This window comes from Tamandua tetradactyla, chromosome 25, assembly GCF_023851605.1.
Source record: "Tamandua tetradactyla isolate mTamTet1 chromosome 25, mTamTet1.pri, whole genome shotgun sequence".
Classification (NCBI taxonomy): domain Eukaryota; kingdom Metazoa; phylum Chordata; class Mammalia; order Pilosa; family Myrmecophagidae; genus Tamandua; species Tamandua tetradactyla.
The window spans coordinates 20,947,607-20,966,378 of record NC_135351.1 but is presented as its reverse complement, the minus strand read 5'-3'; the positions used below and the strand labels follow the sequence as shown (position 1 = coordinate 20,966,378).

Sequence of the window (18,772 nt, the reverse complement as noted above, 5' to 3'; positions counted from 1 at the left end):
GGCCTCATCATAAACTCTGCAGAGGAAATGGGCATCGTGGTCATGGTTTTTAACGAGTAAGGCCAGGTTTGCCTTGTGGATTCACCAGGCTAGGCATGTGGCGGTTATGCCTGCAGAGGGGCTGTGACTGCCTTCTGTCTGGCACTGGTCCTGCTGAAAGGCCACAGCCCCCTTGACTTTCACAGTGTGGTGGCTTTGCTCAGTTTGTGTGGGATAAAAACAAACGCTCATAGATCCTCCTGCATCCCACAGGATTTCTGAACTTTCCTTATGAGCCAGTGCACTTTCCCCCAGACCAACCACATTTCTTCTATTAGAATATAATCTGCAGCTGAGAAACTTCAGGTTGGGGATCGTATATCTTTGTAGAATCCATCCATGCACTGTTTGAATTCTCTGATTCCTACCACCCAGCATAAACAGCCTCTTTTTTGGGGAACTGAGATTCAAAAAGCATTTGGGAGGTCATTTTTTTCCTATGCTGTAAAAGGGATGTGTTATGTTTGAAAAATAGAAACATAACAAAAATCTTTCAGTCTTTTGAATAAATCAGGGTCTCCTTTAGAGACCGTGTAAGGGCCTTTGGTATTCAGTATTTTCTCTCTATCACAGAGAGACTATAACCATTATTTGTATTTCATGGAGAACTGATTATATTAAGGAAGATAGAAAGCTGTGTAAGGAATCTGCATTGATTTTTTTTTTTAGCATGGGCAGGCTCCAGGAATCAAACCTGGTCTCCAGCATGACGGGGGAGAATTCTGCCACTGCGCCACCATTGCCCACCCTGCAATACATTTTTTAGACTTGGGTTGACCATTTGGCCATTTTTTGTCATAGTCTCTTACTGAACCAGTGGTGTCCTACAGGTCATCCAAACCAAAGAATTAAATATGACCACAACCAGGGTCTCATACAGCTAAAAAGGCACCGGGCTATGGAAAATTAAGAGAATTCTGTAGAACCTGTCTCCATTCACAATTTTATCAGTGTGATTTTTTTATTACATAGTTTTATTTCTGTACCTTTCTGAGATACCTTAATATTATGAGTCTTAATTTTCCTCCATGGGACAATTTGAGTTGATATAGCCTGGCCCCAATAATGATACTTGTTTCTTCCTTTCCTCATCATCCCACCCCCAAGAAACACGCGTGAGCATGTACGCACGCACACACACTTTGTGCTCTCTTTCTCTACTGTTCTTTTATGTGTGAGCATGCACCACCTTTATATGTGGTCAGTCGAGCTTTAAAATAGGTTCTCTAGGGGAGCTAGAGAGAGGGAGCCAACAGTGACTCCTTTCAAAAATCAGTCTTCTCTCTTTTATTTTTTGAAGTTGGATTTTGTAACAAATCGAGGAACTGTTTGGAGGTAAAAAAAAAAAAAAATTAGATGATTACCTCCTTCTTTACACCAAAATTGATTACGATTGATTGATTTAAGGGATGATATTAAATAATAATTAAAATATGTTCTGGCCAGACACTGTGCTAAGTGCTTTGTCCACATCACCTTATTAAACCATCCCAGCAACCCAGTAAGGTAGCAATTGTTATCCCTATTTTACTAACGGAGAAACTGACATCATGCCCAAAGTCATACAGCTGGTAAAAATAGAGTTAAGATTTGAACCCATGAAAAGCAAAACCACCAAAACTGGAAGCAAATATGGGTGAATATCTGTATAATCTGAGGGTGGGAAGGATTTTGGAAACATTATACCAGAGGCAGTAATGATAAAGGAAAAGGAAAGACTAAATATCCACAATAGGGAACTGATTATATCCCAGTTATGAGGCATTCATACAATAGAATGCTAAGTAGCTTTTTAAAATGCTTAATGTTAATGTATATTTATAGAGGTGGGAAAATGTTCATGATTTCTTCTGGTTTTTTTTTTTCTTTTATGCTGCAATTTTATTTCAATCACACAAAGTTAGCATATAGGAAATTTAAATGAAACAGTATGGTAAAAATAAAGAACTGAAAAAAATACAACTAAAAAGGAAGTACATCTAAAGCATGAGAATTCAGCATTCATTAATGTTTCATCTTCAGTTTTTTTGTTTTTTGTTTTAAACATAACATACAAACACGAACATTCTTACCATATGATCATTCCATTCTTGGTATATAATCAGTAACTCACAATATAAATAAATATAAATAAATAAAAGAATAAATTTCCTTTGAGACTTGAAGCCATAGTGATGAAATGTATTCCAGTCTCTCTAGAATCTAATCTTGCTTGAATTTGTAAAAATGAAAATACTTTATGTTAGTTTTTCGTGCTTTATCCTTTAGTAGATTATGCTTCAGTATAGTTGTTTAAGGATGGGAAAGAGAAAAATTCTTTTCAGAAGCACAATATAATCTTACCCTACTCTTTTTTCAATCTTAAACTTTTTATTTTGAAATAATTTCAAATTTGCAGGACATTTGCAAAAATAGTACAAAATCCATGAAGAGAATTCCAACATACCACCGCTGCCACTAGCAGATACCTAGATCCACCAACTTTTAACATTGCCACAGTTGCCATATCATTCTATGCATTGGTCCATCCATCCATATATATGGAAATTATAGAAACCAGTTAACTTTTTTCAGTCACATATATTTTGTTATATTGTCCAGGAAGTTACTGTGAGTGTCCATAAAAATGTACTATCTATTATAAAAATTATCCAATTAATTGATACATGTTATGTTAGCCCATTCATTCACACCCCAGTGGCTTATTTAACAAAGGCTATAATAATCTTTAGGAATTCATTAGAATTTTAAAAAGTCATGCTTTTATATACTGGGGAAATCTTTGATCATTTGCATTTACCTTCCATGCTTGTTACAGATATATATCCTGATTTTTTCTCTACCAACATATCATAAACATATTTCATGCAGCTTGTTAGCATCCATCCTTATTTCTTCCCCAAATTAACAACCTATAGATTAAAAGCCCATTCCTCCAGTCAGTGAGCGGATAAACAATACGGGCTACACACATACCCACACACAAACACAGTGATATTCAGCCATACAAAGGAATGAAGGTTTTATTTTAATTTACAGACTTTGAGTCCCCCGTTACTGGGACTAAAAGGAGTAGTGCTGTATCGTAGGTGAATTTGTTTCAAAGAAATGAATATTTGGTTCATGCTACATCATGGATGAATCTTGGAAATATGCTAACTGAAAGAAACCAGACACCAAAAGACACACATTATATGATTCCATTTAGATGGCACATCTAGAATAGGTAAATTCATAAAGATAGAAAGTAGATTAGAGATTACCAGGGACTGGAGGGAAGGGAAAATAGGCAGTTTTGCTTACTAGCTATAGCATTTATGTTTGAGGTAATTACAGTTTTTGAAAATGGTGGTGGTTGCACAACATTTTGAGTGTAATTAATACCACTGAATGTACACTTACATAAATTGTTAAAGGCAAATTTTATGATTAAAAATAGTTGTTCCTACCAGGTAAAAATAAACGTTGTTTGGTTTCCCGGAGCCTGCCCATGCCAAAAAAAAAAACAAATGTGGCTTGCCCTTGAAAAAACATAAGGAAAAGAATTCCTCCTAATTCCAGCCTACCTATCACCAGGAACAGAAACCGAAAGTACTGTATTTTACTACCTGATACAGAAACTGATATAAATTCTTGGTTGGTTACTGAATTCAGGCTCTGTGTAGCCACGATAAAACCCTTTGGCCATAGTATTTCTCTGCAGTTGATCAATTCAAGCTCTTGCTTTTTTCTGGGTTAGTAAATACAAATTGAAATCATGAATTACGGTGAGGATGCCTGACCTAGCCAAGTCTTAAATATTTTCTCCCCTTCCTTGCTCTATCCCCTTCCTGGGGGCTCGTTAACCAATGTGGACAATCAACCAGGATCATCCATTCATCCACTTGTACCAAGAAAGCATTGCCATTGAATGGCACCTGGATCTGGCTGTGGACCACAAGCGACTCTAAAACGCCTGAGTTCAGGCAATGTGTTTAAATCAGCTCAGTTCCAGGGTTGAGGTGTGCCTTTCGGCATGGGACGTGGGAGTACACGTGAAATAAGGGAGGTCCTTTGGAAAACTTTTGAGAAAAATGTATTGAGGTATATGAAAGCTCATGGGATAGTATGGTTCAGATATTTTCTCAGTGAGCACAAGACTTTCTCATACATGACTGCAACATAAAATGGATTTTGAGAGTGTTCATTTAGTGAATAGTAATTTTGGCAATGCATTATTCTCTGAGTATTTGTGTATGTGCATTCACACACACACACACACATCTTTAAGAAGTCTTCCCAACAAACCTGTGTAGGGCTATGATGATGATATCCCATTAATACTTCCATATTTACAGCCAACATGTTTTGAGTACCACTTAGGTACCAGGCTCTTGTGCTACATCATGAAAGTCAGAAATGGAGAAATAAGGTTTGTAAGTTTGGTATATTTTCTTCCAATTCATTTTTTAAAATATATTTTAACATCCATGGGCCACATACATTATTTCACATGAATTTTTATATTATATATGTACAGTTCTGAACATGGGTTTTATTTTTCATTCAACACTATTTTTAAAGCATAACATTTGTTTTACTTGCTTTTTTTACAGTTGTATGATATTCCATTGTATAGAATAGTCACAGTTTACTTACCTACTCCCATACGAATGGATATTTTACTTGGATTCCAATTTATGGTATAAGTAATGCCACCATAAACATCCGTGTACAAGATTCCTTTGTGTTCTTTTAGGGTAGAAGCCGAGAGGTAGGTTGGAGAGTGTGGACACGTTCCTTTTCAATAGGTTCTGTCAGGTTGACATTCAGACTGCCTGTTTCATTTTTTTTCACACCAACAGTATATGAAAATATTTATTTCTTCAGTGGTCATTGATATTTGATATTGTTAAAAATCCATTTTTTACCAACCTAATGGTTGAAAATATGTTTCATGTCAACACACTTTGGAAGTTCCATTCTGCAGACATGACCAAAGTCACAGCATGTCAAGGAATTGCTAAGATCAGATCCAACTTTGTATTAAAAAAAAAAAAATCCAAGAATTTATGTTGCATCTTCTCAAATGTGAAAGGGATTGGCACTTATAATAACATGTAGGATAACGAGGTTAAATGGACTCATTCTTTCAACAAACATTTGTTAAACATTTTGCCCTAGTCGCTAGGACTACAAAGATAAACAGATGATTGTCTCCTTTCCCTTGAAAAGCAGATACTGAACCCTGTAGTTTTTGTAATTGCTGTAATGTAAGGAATGTTCTAAGAATCAAGAGCATGGAGGAAAGAGAATATTATTGCAATTCTCTGAATGATGGGAAATGCATGTTACGAAGTCACCGAATTCAGAGTACATGCTGCCTTAAGTGTTTTAAAAAAATTTTACACCTTTACTCTCCACCCCAGTTCTAACCTAGTGTAGTGTGTGATCTCCAGACAGGTTTGTGTACTAGAGCATGTCCCTGCACCCAATTCCATGGCCTGTGTGTCTTCACTCAGCACATCCTGTGCTCAAGACGTACCCTACCTTCAGCAACAAACAGTTGCTCAGCCCTTGGTGAGAGTGAGGTTCTGAGGGCAATTCCAGGATATGCGTGACATGGGTCCTGCTCATTGGAAGCTCAGATGCAGAGTTCAGATGCAGAGATTAGACGGTCCACATTTAAAGACATTTTATATACTTAGCCATGAGAAACTCAGCCCAATTCTAAATGATGTTTCCGTATTTTCCACTGGCAATAGAGCAGAAGGTTAATGCCTAGGGAGATACCTTAGAGGAAACAGTGTGTAGAATCATAAATTTATGCAAGTATTGGACTACAGTTTAGAATAAATGAATTGCATATATTAATATAGAGCCCTTTACACAATAGACACTTAATGCACTTTTAACATTACTTTGGATTTAAAGGATGTTGTTAATGTGTTGAGAAACTTAGCTATTACTAAAAATCCATCAAGAAAAATCATTCCCTTTTTTGTTGTGTACTTTTTATTTTACTTTTTTATTTTTTATTTGTCTTGTTTTCTAGGTCAAGAAGTGGTTTTCAAGTGCCTTGGGGAAGGAATTCTTGAAAAGTCCTTTCAGGGGTATAATGCTTGTATTTTTGCATACGGACAAACAGGTAAGAAGCTGCTTTTATTTTACTATCTATGGTATTAAATATGCAGTTTTTTAAAATTCAGAAGTAAGAACCACTTTGGGAAGCAGCAGGCAAGTGCTTCTGACTATAGGTTTTACTGAGTTACACAATCAAAAGTAACTCTCTTTTTGATGGTTGAACAGTTCGGGTAATTGAGCAATTTCACCGTTCATGAACAAAATTAGTTTCAAGCTATTAAGTGTCATTTTCCTAAATCATAGTTTTAACCTATATTTAAATTAGAAATACTTATTTTCTGAGTAAAATGTAATAGTAGAAACCATTGAAAAACTTTTAATATCATTCTGTTTTGAGGAATTTCACTAGGGTACAACTCAGTGATAATAAATTGTTAAACCTAAACTCGTGGCACATTTAGTTGAAACAAACAAAACAAAAGTATTGGTGACTCAGCTGTTAACATTCTTTAAACAATAAATGAGAATAAATCATAAATCATAATAGTGCTGCCTAATATCATATCACAGGATAATCAGGAATCTCAAATGTGGGGATATATGTATGAAAGCAGTTTTACAAACATGAAATGGTATTTAAGAGGAAAGTGCTAACATTACTTAACAATCTTTAGTTAGTATTTTACTGAACATTCCTTTTTTTTTAAATTTTTATTGGTAAAACCAAACAACATACAATCACAAACATCCTTAACATATGAACATTCCATACCTGGTGTGCAGTCATTGGCTCACGGTATCATCACATCGTTGTATATTCATCACCTTGATCATTTCTTAGAACATTTGCATCGCTCCAGAAAAAGAAATGAAAAGAAAAAAGAAGAAACTCATACATACCATACCCCTTACCCCTTCCTCTTATCGACTGCTAGTATTTCCCTCTACCCAATTTGTTTTAACATTTGTTCCCCCTTTTATTTATTTTCAATCCATATTTTTTACTCATCTGTCCATACCATATATAAAAAGAGTTGAACATTCTTTTAAAGATTATGTATATTTTTTTGGCGTGGTCAGGCACCAGAAATCGAACCCAGGTCTCTGGCATGGCAGGCGAGAATTCTGCCCCTGAGCCACCGTTGCGTTGCCCAGATTATGCATTTTTAGTGGTTATGTTTATCCATTAACCATCTGTAAACAAGGTGCCCTCCAGATCTCACAATGAGAATCAAACTTGGAGGCTGTAAATGTAATGAAAGAAGGGTAACCTTGTCCCCCGAGGGCCTGGGGTTGAAGGCTGTTTCCCACTTTCTATTTGTGATCTGGGCTGATGTATACAAACTTGTATGGTTGGAGGATTAGGTTTTGCTTCCTCTTCTAATTTACCCTCTTTCTATTTGCTCTTCTCCAGGTTCTGGAAAATCCTTCTCTATGATGGGCAATGCTGAACAGCTGGGTCTTATTCCAAGACTCTGCTGTGCTTTGTTTCAAAGGATCTCTTTGGAGCAAAGTGAGTCACAGACCTTCAAAGTTGAAGTCTCCTATATGGAAATTTATAATGAGAAGGTCCGAGACCTTTTAGACCCTAAAGGGTAAGTTAGTGGTTAAAATGAAGCCTGAAGAGAGGTACCAATGTTAAAAATGATCTTAAAGTTGAAATAGACAAGTTTTTAATTGAGCCCTTCAGTCATTTACTGAGAAATCCTCCATCCTTTCAAAGCCTTTCAGTTTATCCTATATATGCTAACAGGTCATTTTATGAAGATGTTTTTACTATTGGTATTATTTTTGCCACCAGACACTATTCGTAAAGAATGATTTAAGACTTTTCCTTCTAGCTTCTCCAGAACATTGGAGGCTAGAAGGAATATTTTTTTTTATTATCATGTGACAAACTCTGGGATCTGTTCTGTAACTACTTGTTAAAGAGTGCTTTGAAAAGTGCTGCTTTTTTCTTGCTTTGCTTTGTATATATGTTGTGTTATACAATAAACAAAGTTTAAAAAGGAACAATTTAAGAACGACACTTGGTCCCTCCATTTATATTGGGCAGCAGCACATCTAAATTGGAGTAAAGTGGTTGAAAAATTGCAACAGCCCAGCCTAGTCAGGTAGTTCGCTCACTGTGCATTGAAATCAGGTGGGGTCCTTTTTAAGCATCCACTGGCCTGAGCCCCACCTAGAGGTTGTGATTCGATAGACTGAGGGTAAGACCCAGGTATCTGTATTTTTTTTAAAAACTAGATGATAAAAACTGAATTAATAAGAGTGGGCGATTTACATTTTTTTTAATTAAAAGGTCTTTTGGCTGCTGTAAAAACAATGTATCTTTATAGAAAATTTAGAAGAAGCATAAGAAATTAAAATGACCTGTATTTCCACTATGCAAAGATAGCCACTGTTACAATTTTGGTGCATTTCGATTATGTGTTTCAAAACTGTATTTTGTGTGTGTACACGCGTGCATCTTCACTTTTCCACGTAACATAATGAGCACGGAAATTCATTAAAATTCATTAAATTAAATTCATTAAAATTCATTTAAATTCATTAAAAATTACTTTTTAAACATTTTTAAAAGCTGTATAATATGTTATGTTTCAGAATGCTTATAAGGTCACACCTTAGATGAACTAAGGGGTATCAGATAAAAAGTATTGGTAGCATTGATGTGACTTAGGTATAGGAAATGTTTATATTTCCTTTAAAAATTTGTTAATAAGTTAAGGAAGGGAACAGTTCAACAAGAAGACATAACAATCATAAATATTTATGCACCAAGCCGGAGTGCTCCAAAATACGTGAGATAAACTCTGAAAAGAGAAATAGACATAGCTACCATAATAATTGGAGACTTCGATTCCCCATTCTCATCCATGGACAGAACTTCTCGACAGGGATCAATAAAGAAACAGAGAATTTGAATAATACAATTTGATTCAAATAATGAAATTTGAATTTCAATAATACAATCAATGAACTAGACTTAACAGATATTTATAGGACATTACACCCCACAATAGCAGGATACATCTTTTTTTTTTTAATTTTTTAATTTTTTAATTTTTTATTTTTTATTAATTAAAAAAGAATTAACAAAACAATTAGAAATCATTCCAATCTACATGTACAATTAGTAATACTTAATAACATCACATAGTTGCATATTCATCATTTCTTAGTACATTTGCATCGATTTAGAAAAAGAAATAAAAAGACAACAGATAAGAATTAAAACAATAATAGAAAGAAAAAAAAAAAAACCCATACCTCACATGCAACTTCATTCAGTGTTTTAACATAATTGCATTACAATTGGGTAGTATTGTGCTGTCCATTTCTGAGTTTTTATGTCCAGTCCTGTTGTACAGTCTGTATCCCTTCAGCTCCAATTATCCCTTCTCTTTTTTTTTTTTAATTAACGGAAAAAAAGAAATTAACCCAACATTTAGAGATCATACCATTCTACATATGCAATCATTAACTCTCAACATCATCACATAGATGCATGATCATCATTTCCTAGTACATATGCATTGGTTTAGAAGAACTAGCAACACAACCGAAAAAGATATAGAATGTTAATATAGAGAAAAAAATAAAAGTAATAATAGTAAAATCAAAACAAAACAAAACAAAAACTTATAGCTCAGATGCAGCTTCATTCAGTGTTTTAACATGATTACCTTACAATTAGGTATTATTGTGCTGTCCATTTTTGAGTTTTTGTATCTAGTCCTGTTACACCGTCTGTATCCCTTCAACTCCAATTGGCCATTATCTTACCCTGTTTCTACCTCCTGCTGGACTCTGTTATCAAGGACATATTCCAAATTTACTCTCGAATGTCTGTTCACATCAGTGGGACCATACAGTACCTGTCCTTTAGTTTTTGGCTAGACTCACTCAGCATAATGTTCTCTAGGTCCATCCATGTTATTACATGCTTCATAAGTTTATCCTGTCTTAAAGCTGCATAGTATTCCATCGTATGTATATACCACAGTTTGTTTAGCCACTCTTCTGTTGATGGAGATTTTGGCTGTTTCCATCTCTTTGCAATTGTAAACAGCGCTGCTACAAACATTGGTGTGCAAATGTCCGTTTGTGTCTTTGCCCTTAAGTCCTTTGAGTATATTCCCAGCAATGGTATTGCTGGGTCGTATGGCAATTCTATATTCAGCTTTTTGAGGAACCGCCAAACTGCCTTCCACAGTGGTTGCACCATTTGACATTCCCACCAACAGTGGATAAGTGTGCCTCTTTCTCCGCATCCTCTCCAGCACTTGTCATTTTCTGTTTTGTTGATAATGGCCATTCTGGTGGGTGTGAGATGATATCTCATTGTGGTTTTGATTTGCATTTCTCTAATGGCCAGGGACATTGAGCATCTCTTCATGTGCCTTTTGGCCATTTGTATTTCCTCTTCTGAGAGGTGTCTGTTCAAGTCTTTTTCCCATTTTGTAATTGGGTTGGCTGTCTTTTTGTTGTTGAGATGAACAATCTCTTTATAAATTCTGGATACTAGACCTTTATCTGATATATCATTTCCAAATATTGTCTCCCATTGTGAAGGCTGTCTTTCTACTTTCTTGATGAAGTTCTTTGATGCACAAAAGTGTTTAATTTTGAGGAGTTCCCATTTATTTATTTCCTTCTTCAGTGCTCTTGCTTTAGGTTTAAGGTCCATAAAACCGCCTCCAGTTGTAAGATCCATAAGATATCTCCCAACATTTTCCTCTAACTGTTTTATGGTCTTAGACCTAATGTTTAGATCTTTGATCCATTTTGAGTTAACTTTTGTATAGGGTGTGAGATACGGGTCTTCTTTCATTCTTTTGCATATGGATATCCAGTTCTCTAGGCACCATTTATTGAAGAGACTGCTCTGTCCCAGGTGAGTTGGCTTGACTGCCTTATCAAAGATCAAATGTCCATAGATGAGAGGGTCTATATCTGAGCACTCTATTCGATTCCATTGGTCGATATATCTATCTTTATGCCAATACCATGCTGTTTTGACCACTGTGGCTTCATAATATGCCTTAAAGTCCGGCATCGCGAGACCTCCAGCTTCGTTTTTTTTCCTCAAGATGTTTTTAGCAATTCGGGGCACCCTGCCCTTCCAGATAAATTTGCTTATTGGTTTTTCTATTTCTGAAAAATAAGTTGTTGGGATTTTGATTGGTATTGCATTGAATCTGTAAATCAATTTAGGTAGGATTGACATCTTAACTATATTTAGTCTTCCAATCCATGAACACGGTATGCCCTTCCATCTATTTAGGTCTTCTGTGATTTCTTTTAGCAGTTTTTTGTAGTTTTCTTTATATAGGTTTTTTGTCTCTTTAGTTAAATTTATTCCTAGGTATTTTATTCTTTTAGTTGCAATTGTAAATGGGATTCGTTTCTTGATTTCCCCCTCAGCTTGTTCATTACTAGTGTATAGAAATGCTACAGATTTTTGAATGTTGATCTTGTAACCTGCTACTTTGCTGTACTCATTTATTAGCTCTAGTAGTTTTGTTGTGGATTTTTCCGGGTTTTCGACGTATAGTATCATATCGTCTGCAAACAGTGATAGTTTTACTTCTTCCTTTCCAATTTTGATGCCTTGTATTTCTTTTTCTTGTCTAATTGCTCTGGCTAGAACCTCCAACACAATGTTGAATAATAGTGGTGATAGTGGACATCCTTGTCTTGTTCCTGATCTTAGGGGGAAAGTTTTCAATTTTTCCCCATTGAGGATGATATTAGCTGTGGGTTTTTTCATATATTCCCTCTATCATTTTAAGGAAGTTCCCTTGTGTTCCTATCTTTTGAAGTGTTTTCAACAGGAAAGGATGTTGAATCTTGTCAAATGCCTTCTCTGCATCAATTGAGATGATCATGTGATTTTTCTGCTTTGATTTGTTGATATGGTGTATTACATTAATTGGTTTTCTTATGTTGAACCATCCTTGCATACCTGGGATGAATCCTACTTGGTCATGATGTATAATTCTTTTAATGTGTTGTTGGATACGATTTGCTAGAATTTTATTGAGGATTTTTGCATCTGTATTCATTAGAGAGATTGGTCTGTAGTTTTCTTTTTTTGTAATATCTTTGCCTGGTTTTGGTATGAGGGTGATGTTGGCTTCATAGAATGAATTAGGCAGTTTTCCCTCCACTTCGATTTTTTTGAAGAGTTTGAGGAGAATTGGTACTAATTCTTTCTGGAACGTTTGGTAGAATTCACATGTGAAGCCATCTGGTCCTGGACTTTTCTTTTTAGGAAGCTTTTGAATGACTAAATCAATTTCTTTACTTGTGATTGGTTTGTTGAGGTCATCTATGTCTTCTTGAGTCAAAGTTGGTTGTTCATGTCTTTCCAGGAACCCGTCCATTTCCTCTAAATTGTTGTATTTATTAGCGTAAAGTTGTTCATAGTATCCTGTTATTACCTCCTTTATTTCTGTGAGGTCAGTAGTTATGTCTCCTCTTCCATTTCTGATCTTATTTATTTGCATCCTCTCTCTTCTTCTTTTTGTCAATCTTGATAGGGGCCCATCAATCTTATTGATTTTCTCATAGAACCAACTTCTGGTCTTGTTGATTTTCTCTACTGTTTTCATATTTTCAATTTCATTTATTTCTGCTCTGATCTTTGTTATTTCTTTTCTTTTGCTTGCTTTGGGATTACTTTGCTGTTCTTTCTCCAGTTCTTCCAATTGAACAGTTAATTCCTGCATTTTTGCCTTTTCTTCTTTTCTGATATAGGCATTTAGGGCAATAAATTTCCCTCTTAGCACTGCCTTTGCTGCATCCCATAAGTTTTGATATGTTGTGTTTTCATTTTCATTTGCCTCGAGGTATTTACTAATTTCTCTTGCAATTTCTTCTTTGACCCACTTGTTGTTTAAGAGTGTGTTGTTGAGCCTCCAGGTATTTGTGAATTTTCTGGCATTCCACCTATTATTGATTTCCAACTTCATTCCTTTATGATCCGAGAAAGTGTTGTGTATGATTTCAATCTTTTTAAATTTGTTAAGACTTGCTTTGTGACCCAGCATGTGATCTATCTTTGAGAATGATCCATGAGCACTTGAGAAGAAGGTGTATCCTGCTGTTGTGGGATGTAATGTCCTATAAATGTCTGTTAAGTCTAGCTCCTTTATAGTAATATTCAGATTCTCTATTTTTTTATTGATCCTCTGTCTAGATGTTCTGTCCATTGATGAGAGTGGGGAATTGAAGTCTCCAACTATTATGGTATTTGTGTCTATTTCCCTTTTCAGTGTTTGCAGTGTATTCCTCACGTATTTTGGGGCATTCTGGTTCGGTGCATAAATATTTATGATTGTTATGTCTTCTTGTTTAATTGTTCCTTTTATTAGTATATAGTGTCCTTCTTTGTCTCTTTTAACTGTTTTACATTTGAAGTCTAACTTGTTGGATATTAGTATAGCCACTCCTGCTATTTTCTGGTTGTTATTTGCATGAAATATCTTTTCCCAACCTTTCACTTTCAACCTATGTTTATCTTTGGGTCTAAGATGTGTTTCCTGTAGACAGCATATAGAAGGATCCTGTTTTTTAATCCATTCTGCCAATCTATGTCTTTTGATTGGGGAATTCAGTCCATTAACATTTAGTGTTATTACTGTTTGGATAATATTTTCCTCTGCCATTTTGCCTTTTGTATTATATATATCATATCTGACTTTCCTTCTTTCTACACTCTTCTCCATACCTCTCTCTTCTGTCTTCTCGGTTCTGACTCTAGTGCTCCCTTTAGTATTTCTTGCAGAGCTGGTCTCTTGGTCACAAATTCTCTCAGTGACTTTTTGTCTGAGAATGTTTTAATTTCTCCCTCATTTTTGAAGGACAATTTTGCTGGATATAGGAGTCTTGGTTGGCAGTTTTTCTCTTTTAGTAATTTAAATATATCATCCCACTGTCTTCTAGCCTCCATGGTTTCTGCTGAGAAATCTACACATAGTCTTATTGGGTTTCCCTTGTATGTGATGGATTGTTTTTCTCTTGCTGCTTTCAAGATCCTCTCTTTCTCTTTGACCTCTGACATTCTAACTAGTAAGTGTCTTGGAGAACGCCTATTTGGGTCTAATCTCTTTGGGGTACGCTGCACTTCTTGGATCTGTAATTTTAGGTCTTTCATAAGAGTTGGGAAATTTTCAGTGAAAATTTCTTCCATTAGTTTTTCTCCTCCTTTTCCCTTCTCTTCTCCTTCTGGGACACCCACAACACGTATATTTGTGCGGTTCATATTGTCCTTGAGTTCCCTGATACCCTGTTCAAATTTTTCCATTCTTTTCCCAATAGTTTCTGTTTGTTTTTGGAATTCAGATGTTCCATCCTCCAAATCACTAATTCTATCTTCTGTCTCTTTGAATCTCTCATTGTAGGTATCCATTGTTTTTTCTATCTTTTCTACTTTGTCCTTCACTTCCATAGGTTCTGTGATTTGTTTTTTCAGTTTTTCTATTTCTTCTTTATGTTCAGCCCATGTCTTCTTCATGTCCTCCCTCAATTTATCGATTTCGTTTTTGAAGAGGTTTTCCATTTCTGTTCGTATATTCAGCATTAGTTGTCTCAGCTCCTGTATCTCATTTGAACTATTGGTTTGTTCCTTTGACTGGGCCATATTTTCAATTATTTGAGCGTGATCCGTTATCTTCTGTTGGCGTCTGCGCATTTAGACAGATTTCCCTGGGTATTGGATCCAAAAGTTTGGAAGATTTTCCTGTGAAATCTCTGTGTTCTGTTTTTCTTATCCTGCCCAGTAGGTGGCGCTCGTGGCACACGTTTGTCTGCGGGTCCCACCAGTAAAAGGTGCTGTGGGACCTTAAACTTTGGAAAACTCTCGCCGTCCAGGGGGTTCGCTAGCCGAAGCGGCTTGAGCCGGCCCGGGGTCCGAACGCAGGGAGGGTTGCTGGTCGCCACAGCCCGGGAAAGAGCCCGTCCGAATTTCCTAGTCGGCCCTGGGCGACAAGCGTGGCGGGAGGGCGCCAGCGGCAGCGGCCCGCCCGAGAGAGTGCACGTTCCCCGGGAGTCACGGGTTTGGAAGGGGCCTCCCCCACCCGTCACCGTTCTCCGCGGCCTGGGGGTTTCCGATCCAATTCTCTCAGTTGGTCCGGGGGGCCGCGCGTGGTGTGGGCGCCAGCCGCCTTGGTTTCAGGGGACCACCTCTCCAATTCTCCCAGCCGGCCCGGGAAGGGGGAAGGGAGTAACTCCGGCCGCTTGCCGCCCCGCCTGGTGAAGCCCGCGCGCCTCGGAGATCTCACCCGAGCTGCTTCTCTCAACCAGCCAGCTGTTCCAGGATGGGGTACGCTGTCTTTTTTATCTCTGTTGTGGCTTTGGGCGCTTTCTGTATCGTTTCTACTCCCCTAGTAGCTGTCCTGGAGAAGAAACTAAGATCCGTGCGTCTTACTAAGCCGCCATCTTCCAGGAAGTCAGGATACATCTTTTTCCTAAGTGCTCATGGATCATTCTCAAGGATAGACCATAGGCTGGGTCACAAAGTAAGTCTCAATAAATTTACAAAGATTGAAATCATGCAAAACACTTTCTCAGGTCATAAAGGAATGAAATTGGAAATCAATAATAGGCAGAGGGCCAGAAAATTCACAAATATATGGAAGCTCAAGAACACAGTCTTAAACAACTAGTGAGTCAAGGAAGAAATTACAAGAGAAATCAGTAAATATATCAAGATAAATGAAAACAAAAACACAACATATCAAAATTTATGGAATACAGCAAAGGCAGTGTTGAGGGGAATTTATTGCCCTAAATGCCCATATCAAAAAAAGAAGAAAGAACAAAAATCGAGGAATTAACTGTCCACTTGGAAGAACTAGAAAAAGAACAGCAAACTAACCCCAAAGCAAGCAAAAGGAAAGAAATAACAAAGATTGGAGCAGAAATAAATGAAATTGAGAATGTGAAAACAATTGAGAAAATCAGCAAAACCAGAAGTTGGTTCTATGAGAAAATAAGATTAATGGACCCTTAGTGAGGTTGACAAAAAGAGGAGAGAGGATGCAAATAAATAAAATCAGAAATGGAAGAGGAGACATAACCACTGACCCCACAGAATTAAAGGAGGTAATGAAAGCGTACTATGAACAACTTTATACTAATAAACTAGACAATGTAGATGAAATGAACAACTTCCTAGAAAGGCATGAACAACCAACACTGACTCGAGAAGATATAGACGACCTCAACAAACCAATCACAAGTAAAGAAATTGAATCAGTCATTAAGAAGCTCCCCAAAAAGAAAAGTCCAGGATTAGATGGCTTCACATATGAATTCTACCAAACATTCAAGAAAAAATTAGTACCAATCCTGCTCAAATGCTTCAAAAAAAATTGAGGAGGAGGAAAGGCTACCTAATGAAGCCAATATCACTCTCATAACAAAGCCAGACAAAGATACTACGAGAAAAGAAAATTACAGACCAATCTCTATAATGAATATAGATGCAAAAATCTCAATAAAATTTTTGCAAATCAAATCCAGCAGCATGTTAAAAGAATTATATACCATGACCAAGTAGTTATTCATCCCAGGTATGCAAGTATAGTTCAACATAAGAAGATCAATTAATGTAATACACCATATCAACAAATCAAACCAGAAAAACCACATGATCATCTCCATTGATGCAGAAAAGGCATTTGACAAAATTCAACATCCTTTCTTGTTGAAAACACTTCAAAGTATAGGAATAGAAGGGAACTTCCCCAACATGATGAAGGAAATATATGAAAAACCCACAGCTAACTTGATCCTCAGTGGGGAAAAACTGAAAACCTTCCCCCTAAGATCAGAAACAAGAGAAGGGTGTACACTTTCACCATTGTTATTCAACGTTGTGTTGGAAGTTCTAGGCAGAGCAATTAGACAAGAAAAAGAAATACAAGGCATCAAAATTGGAAAGGAAGAAGTAAAACTATCACTGTTTGCAGATGATATACTATATGTCAAAAACCCCTAAAAATCCACAGCAAAGCTACTAGAGCTAATAAATGAGTACAGCAAAGTGGTAGGTTACAAGATCAACACTCAAAAATCTGTAGTGTTTCTATGCACTAGTAATGAACAATCTGAAATCAAGAAAAAAATCCCATTTACAATTGCAGCCAAAAGAATAAAATATTTAAGAATAAATTTGACTAAGGATACAAAAGACCTATACAAAGAAAACTACAAGGAACTGCTAAAAGAAATCACAGAAGACCTAAATAAATGGAAGGGCATACCATGTTCATGGATTGGAAGACTGAATATAGTTAAGATGTCAGTTCTACCTAAATTGATTTATAGATTCAATGCAATACCAATTAAAATCCCAAAAACTTACTTTTCAGAAATAGAGAAATCAGTAATCAAATTTATCTGGAAGGACAGGGTGCCCAAATAGCTAAGAATATCCTGAGAAAGAAAAATGAAGTCAGAGGTCTCACACTGCCTAACTTTAAGTCATATTACGAAGCTACAGTGGTCAAAACAGCATGGTACTGGCATAAAGACAGATATACTGACCAATGGAATCAAATAGAGTGTTCAAATATAGACCCTCTCATCTATGGACAATTGATCTTTGATAAGGCAGTCAAGCCAACTCACCTGGGACAGAACAGTCTCTTCAATAAATGGTGCCTAGAGAACTGGATATCCACAGGCAAAAGAATGAAAAAGGATCCATATCTCACACCCTATACAAAAATTAACTCAAAGTGGATCTAAAACATAAACATTAGATCTAAGACCATAAAACTTTTAAGAGAAAATGTAAGGAAATATCTTATGAATCTTATAATAGGAGGCAGTTTCCTAGATATTACACCCAAAGCACGAGCATTAAGAAAAGAAAGAGATAAATGGGAACTCCTCAAAATTAAACACTTTTTTGCATCAAAGAACTTTGTGAAGAAAGTAAAAATATAGCCTACACAATGAGAGATAATATTTGAAAATGATATATCAGATAAGGGTCTAGTATCCAGAATATATAAAGAAATTGTTCAACTCAACAATAAAAAGACGAACAATGCAATTAAAAAATGGCAAGAGACATGAACAGACACTTCCTAGAAGAAGAAATACAAATGGCCAAAAGGCACATGAAAAGATGCTCAACTTCACTGGCTCTTAGGGAAATGCAAATCAAGACCACAATGAGATATCATCTCCCACCCACCAGAATGGCCATTATCAATAAAACAGAAAATGACAAGTGTTGGAGAGAATGTGGAGAAAGAGACACACTTATCTACTGTTGGTGGAAATGTAAAATGGTAAACCTGCTGTGGAAGGCAGCTTGACAGTTCCTCAGGAAGCTAAGTATAGAATTGCCATATGATCTGGGAATATCATTGCTAGGTATCTACTCAGAGGACATGAGGGCAAGGACACAAATGGACATTTGCATACCAATATTTATAGCAGCATTATTTACAGTTGCCAAGAGATGGAAACAGCCAAATGTCCATCAGCAGACGAGTGGCTAAGCAAGCTGCGGTATATACATATGATGGAATATTATACAGCTGTAAGACAGAATAAAGTTTATAAAGTATATAACATCAAGGATGGACCTTGAGGACATTATACTGACTGAGATTAGCCAGAAACAAAAGGACAAATACTGTAC

At 36.4% G+C, this 18,772-nt stretch overlaps 1 protein-coding gene across 4 annotated transcripts in view; it reads left to right on the top strand.

Annotated features, from left to right (window-relative positions):
• The window catches only part of KIF13A (kinesin family member 13A), a 268,116-nt gene that overhangs the window by 149,220 nt on the left and 100,124 nt on the right, over window positions 1-18,772 (top strand). For all 4 annotated transcript variants that reach the window (XM_077143440.1, XM_077143438.1, XM_077143439.1 and 1 more), the window contains exons 5-6: window positions 6,074-6,166; window positions 7,517-7,697. In XM_077143440.1, coding sequence (XP_076999555.1) covers window positions 6,074-6,166; window positions 7,517-7,697 — 274 coding nt within the window. The remainder of the gene's footprint in view (window positions 1-6,073; window positions 6,167-7,516; window positions 7,698-18,772) is intronic.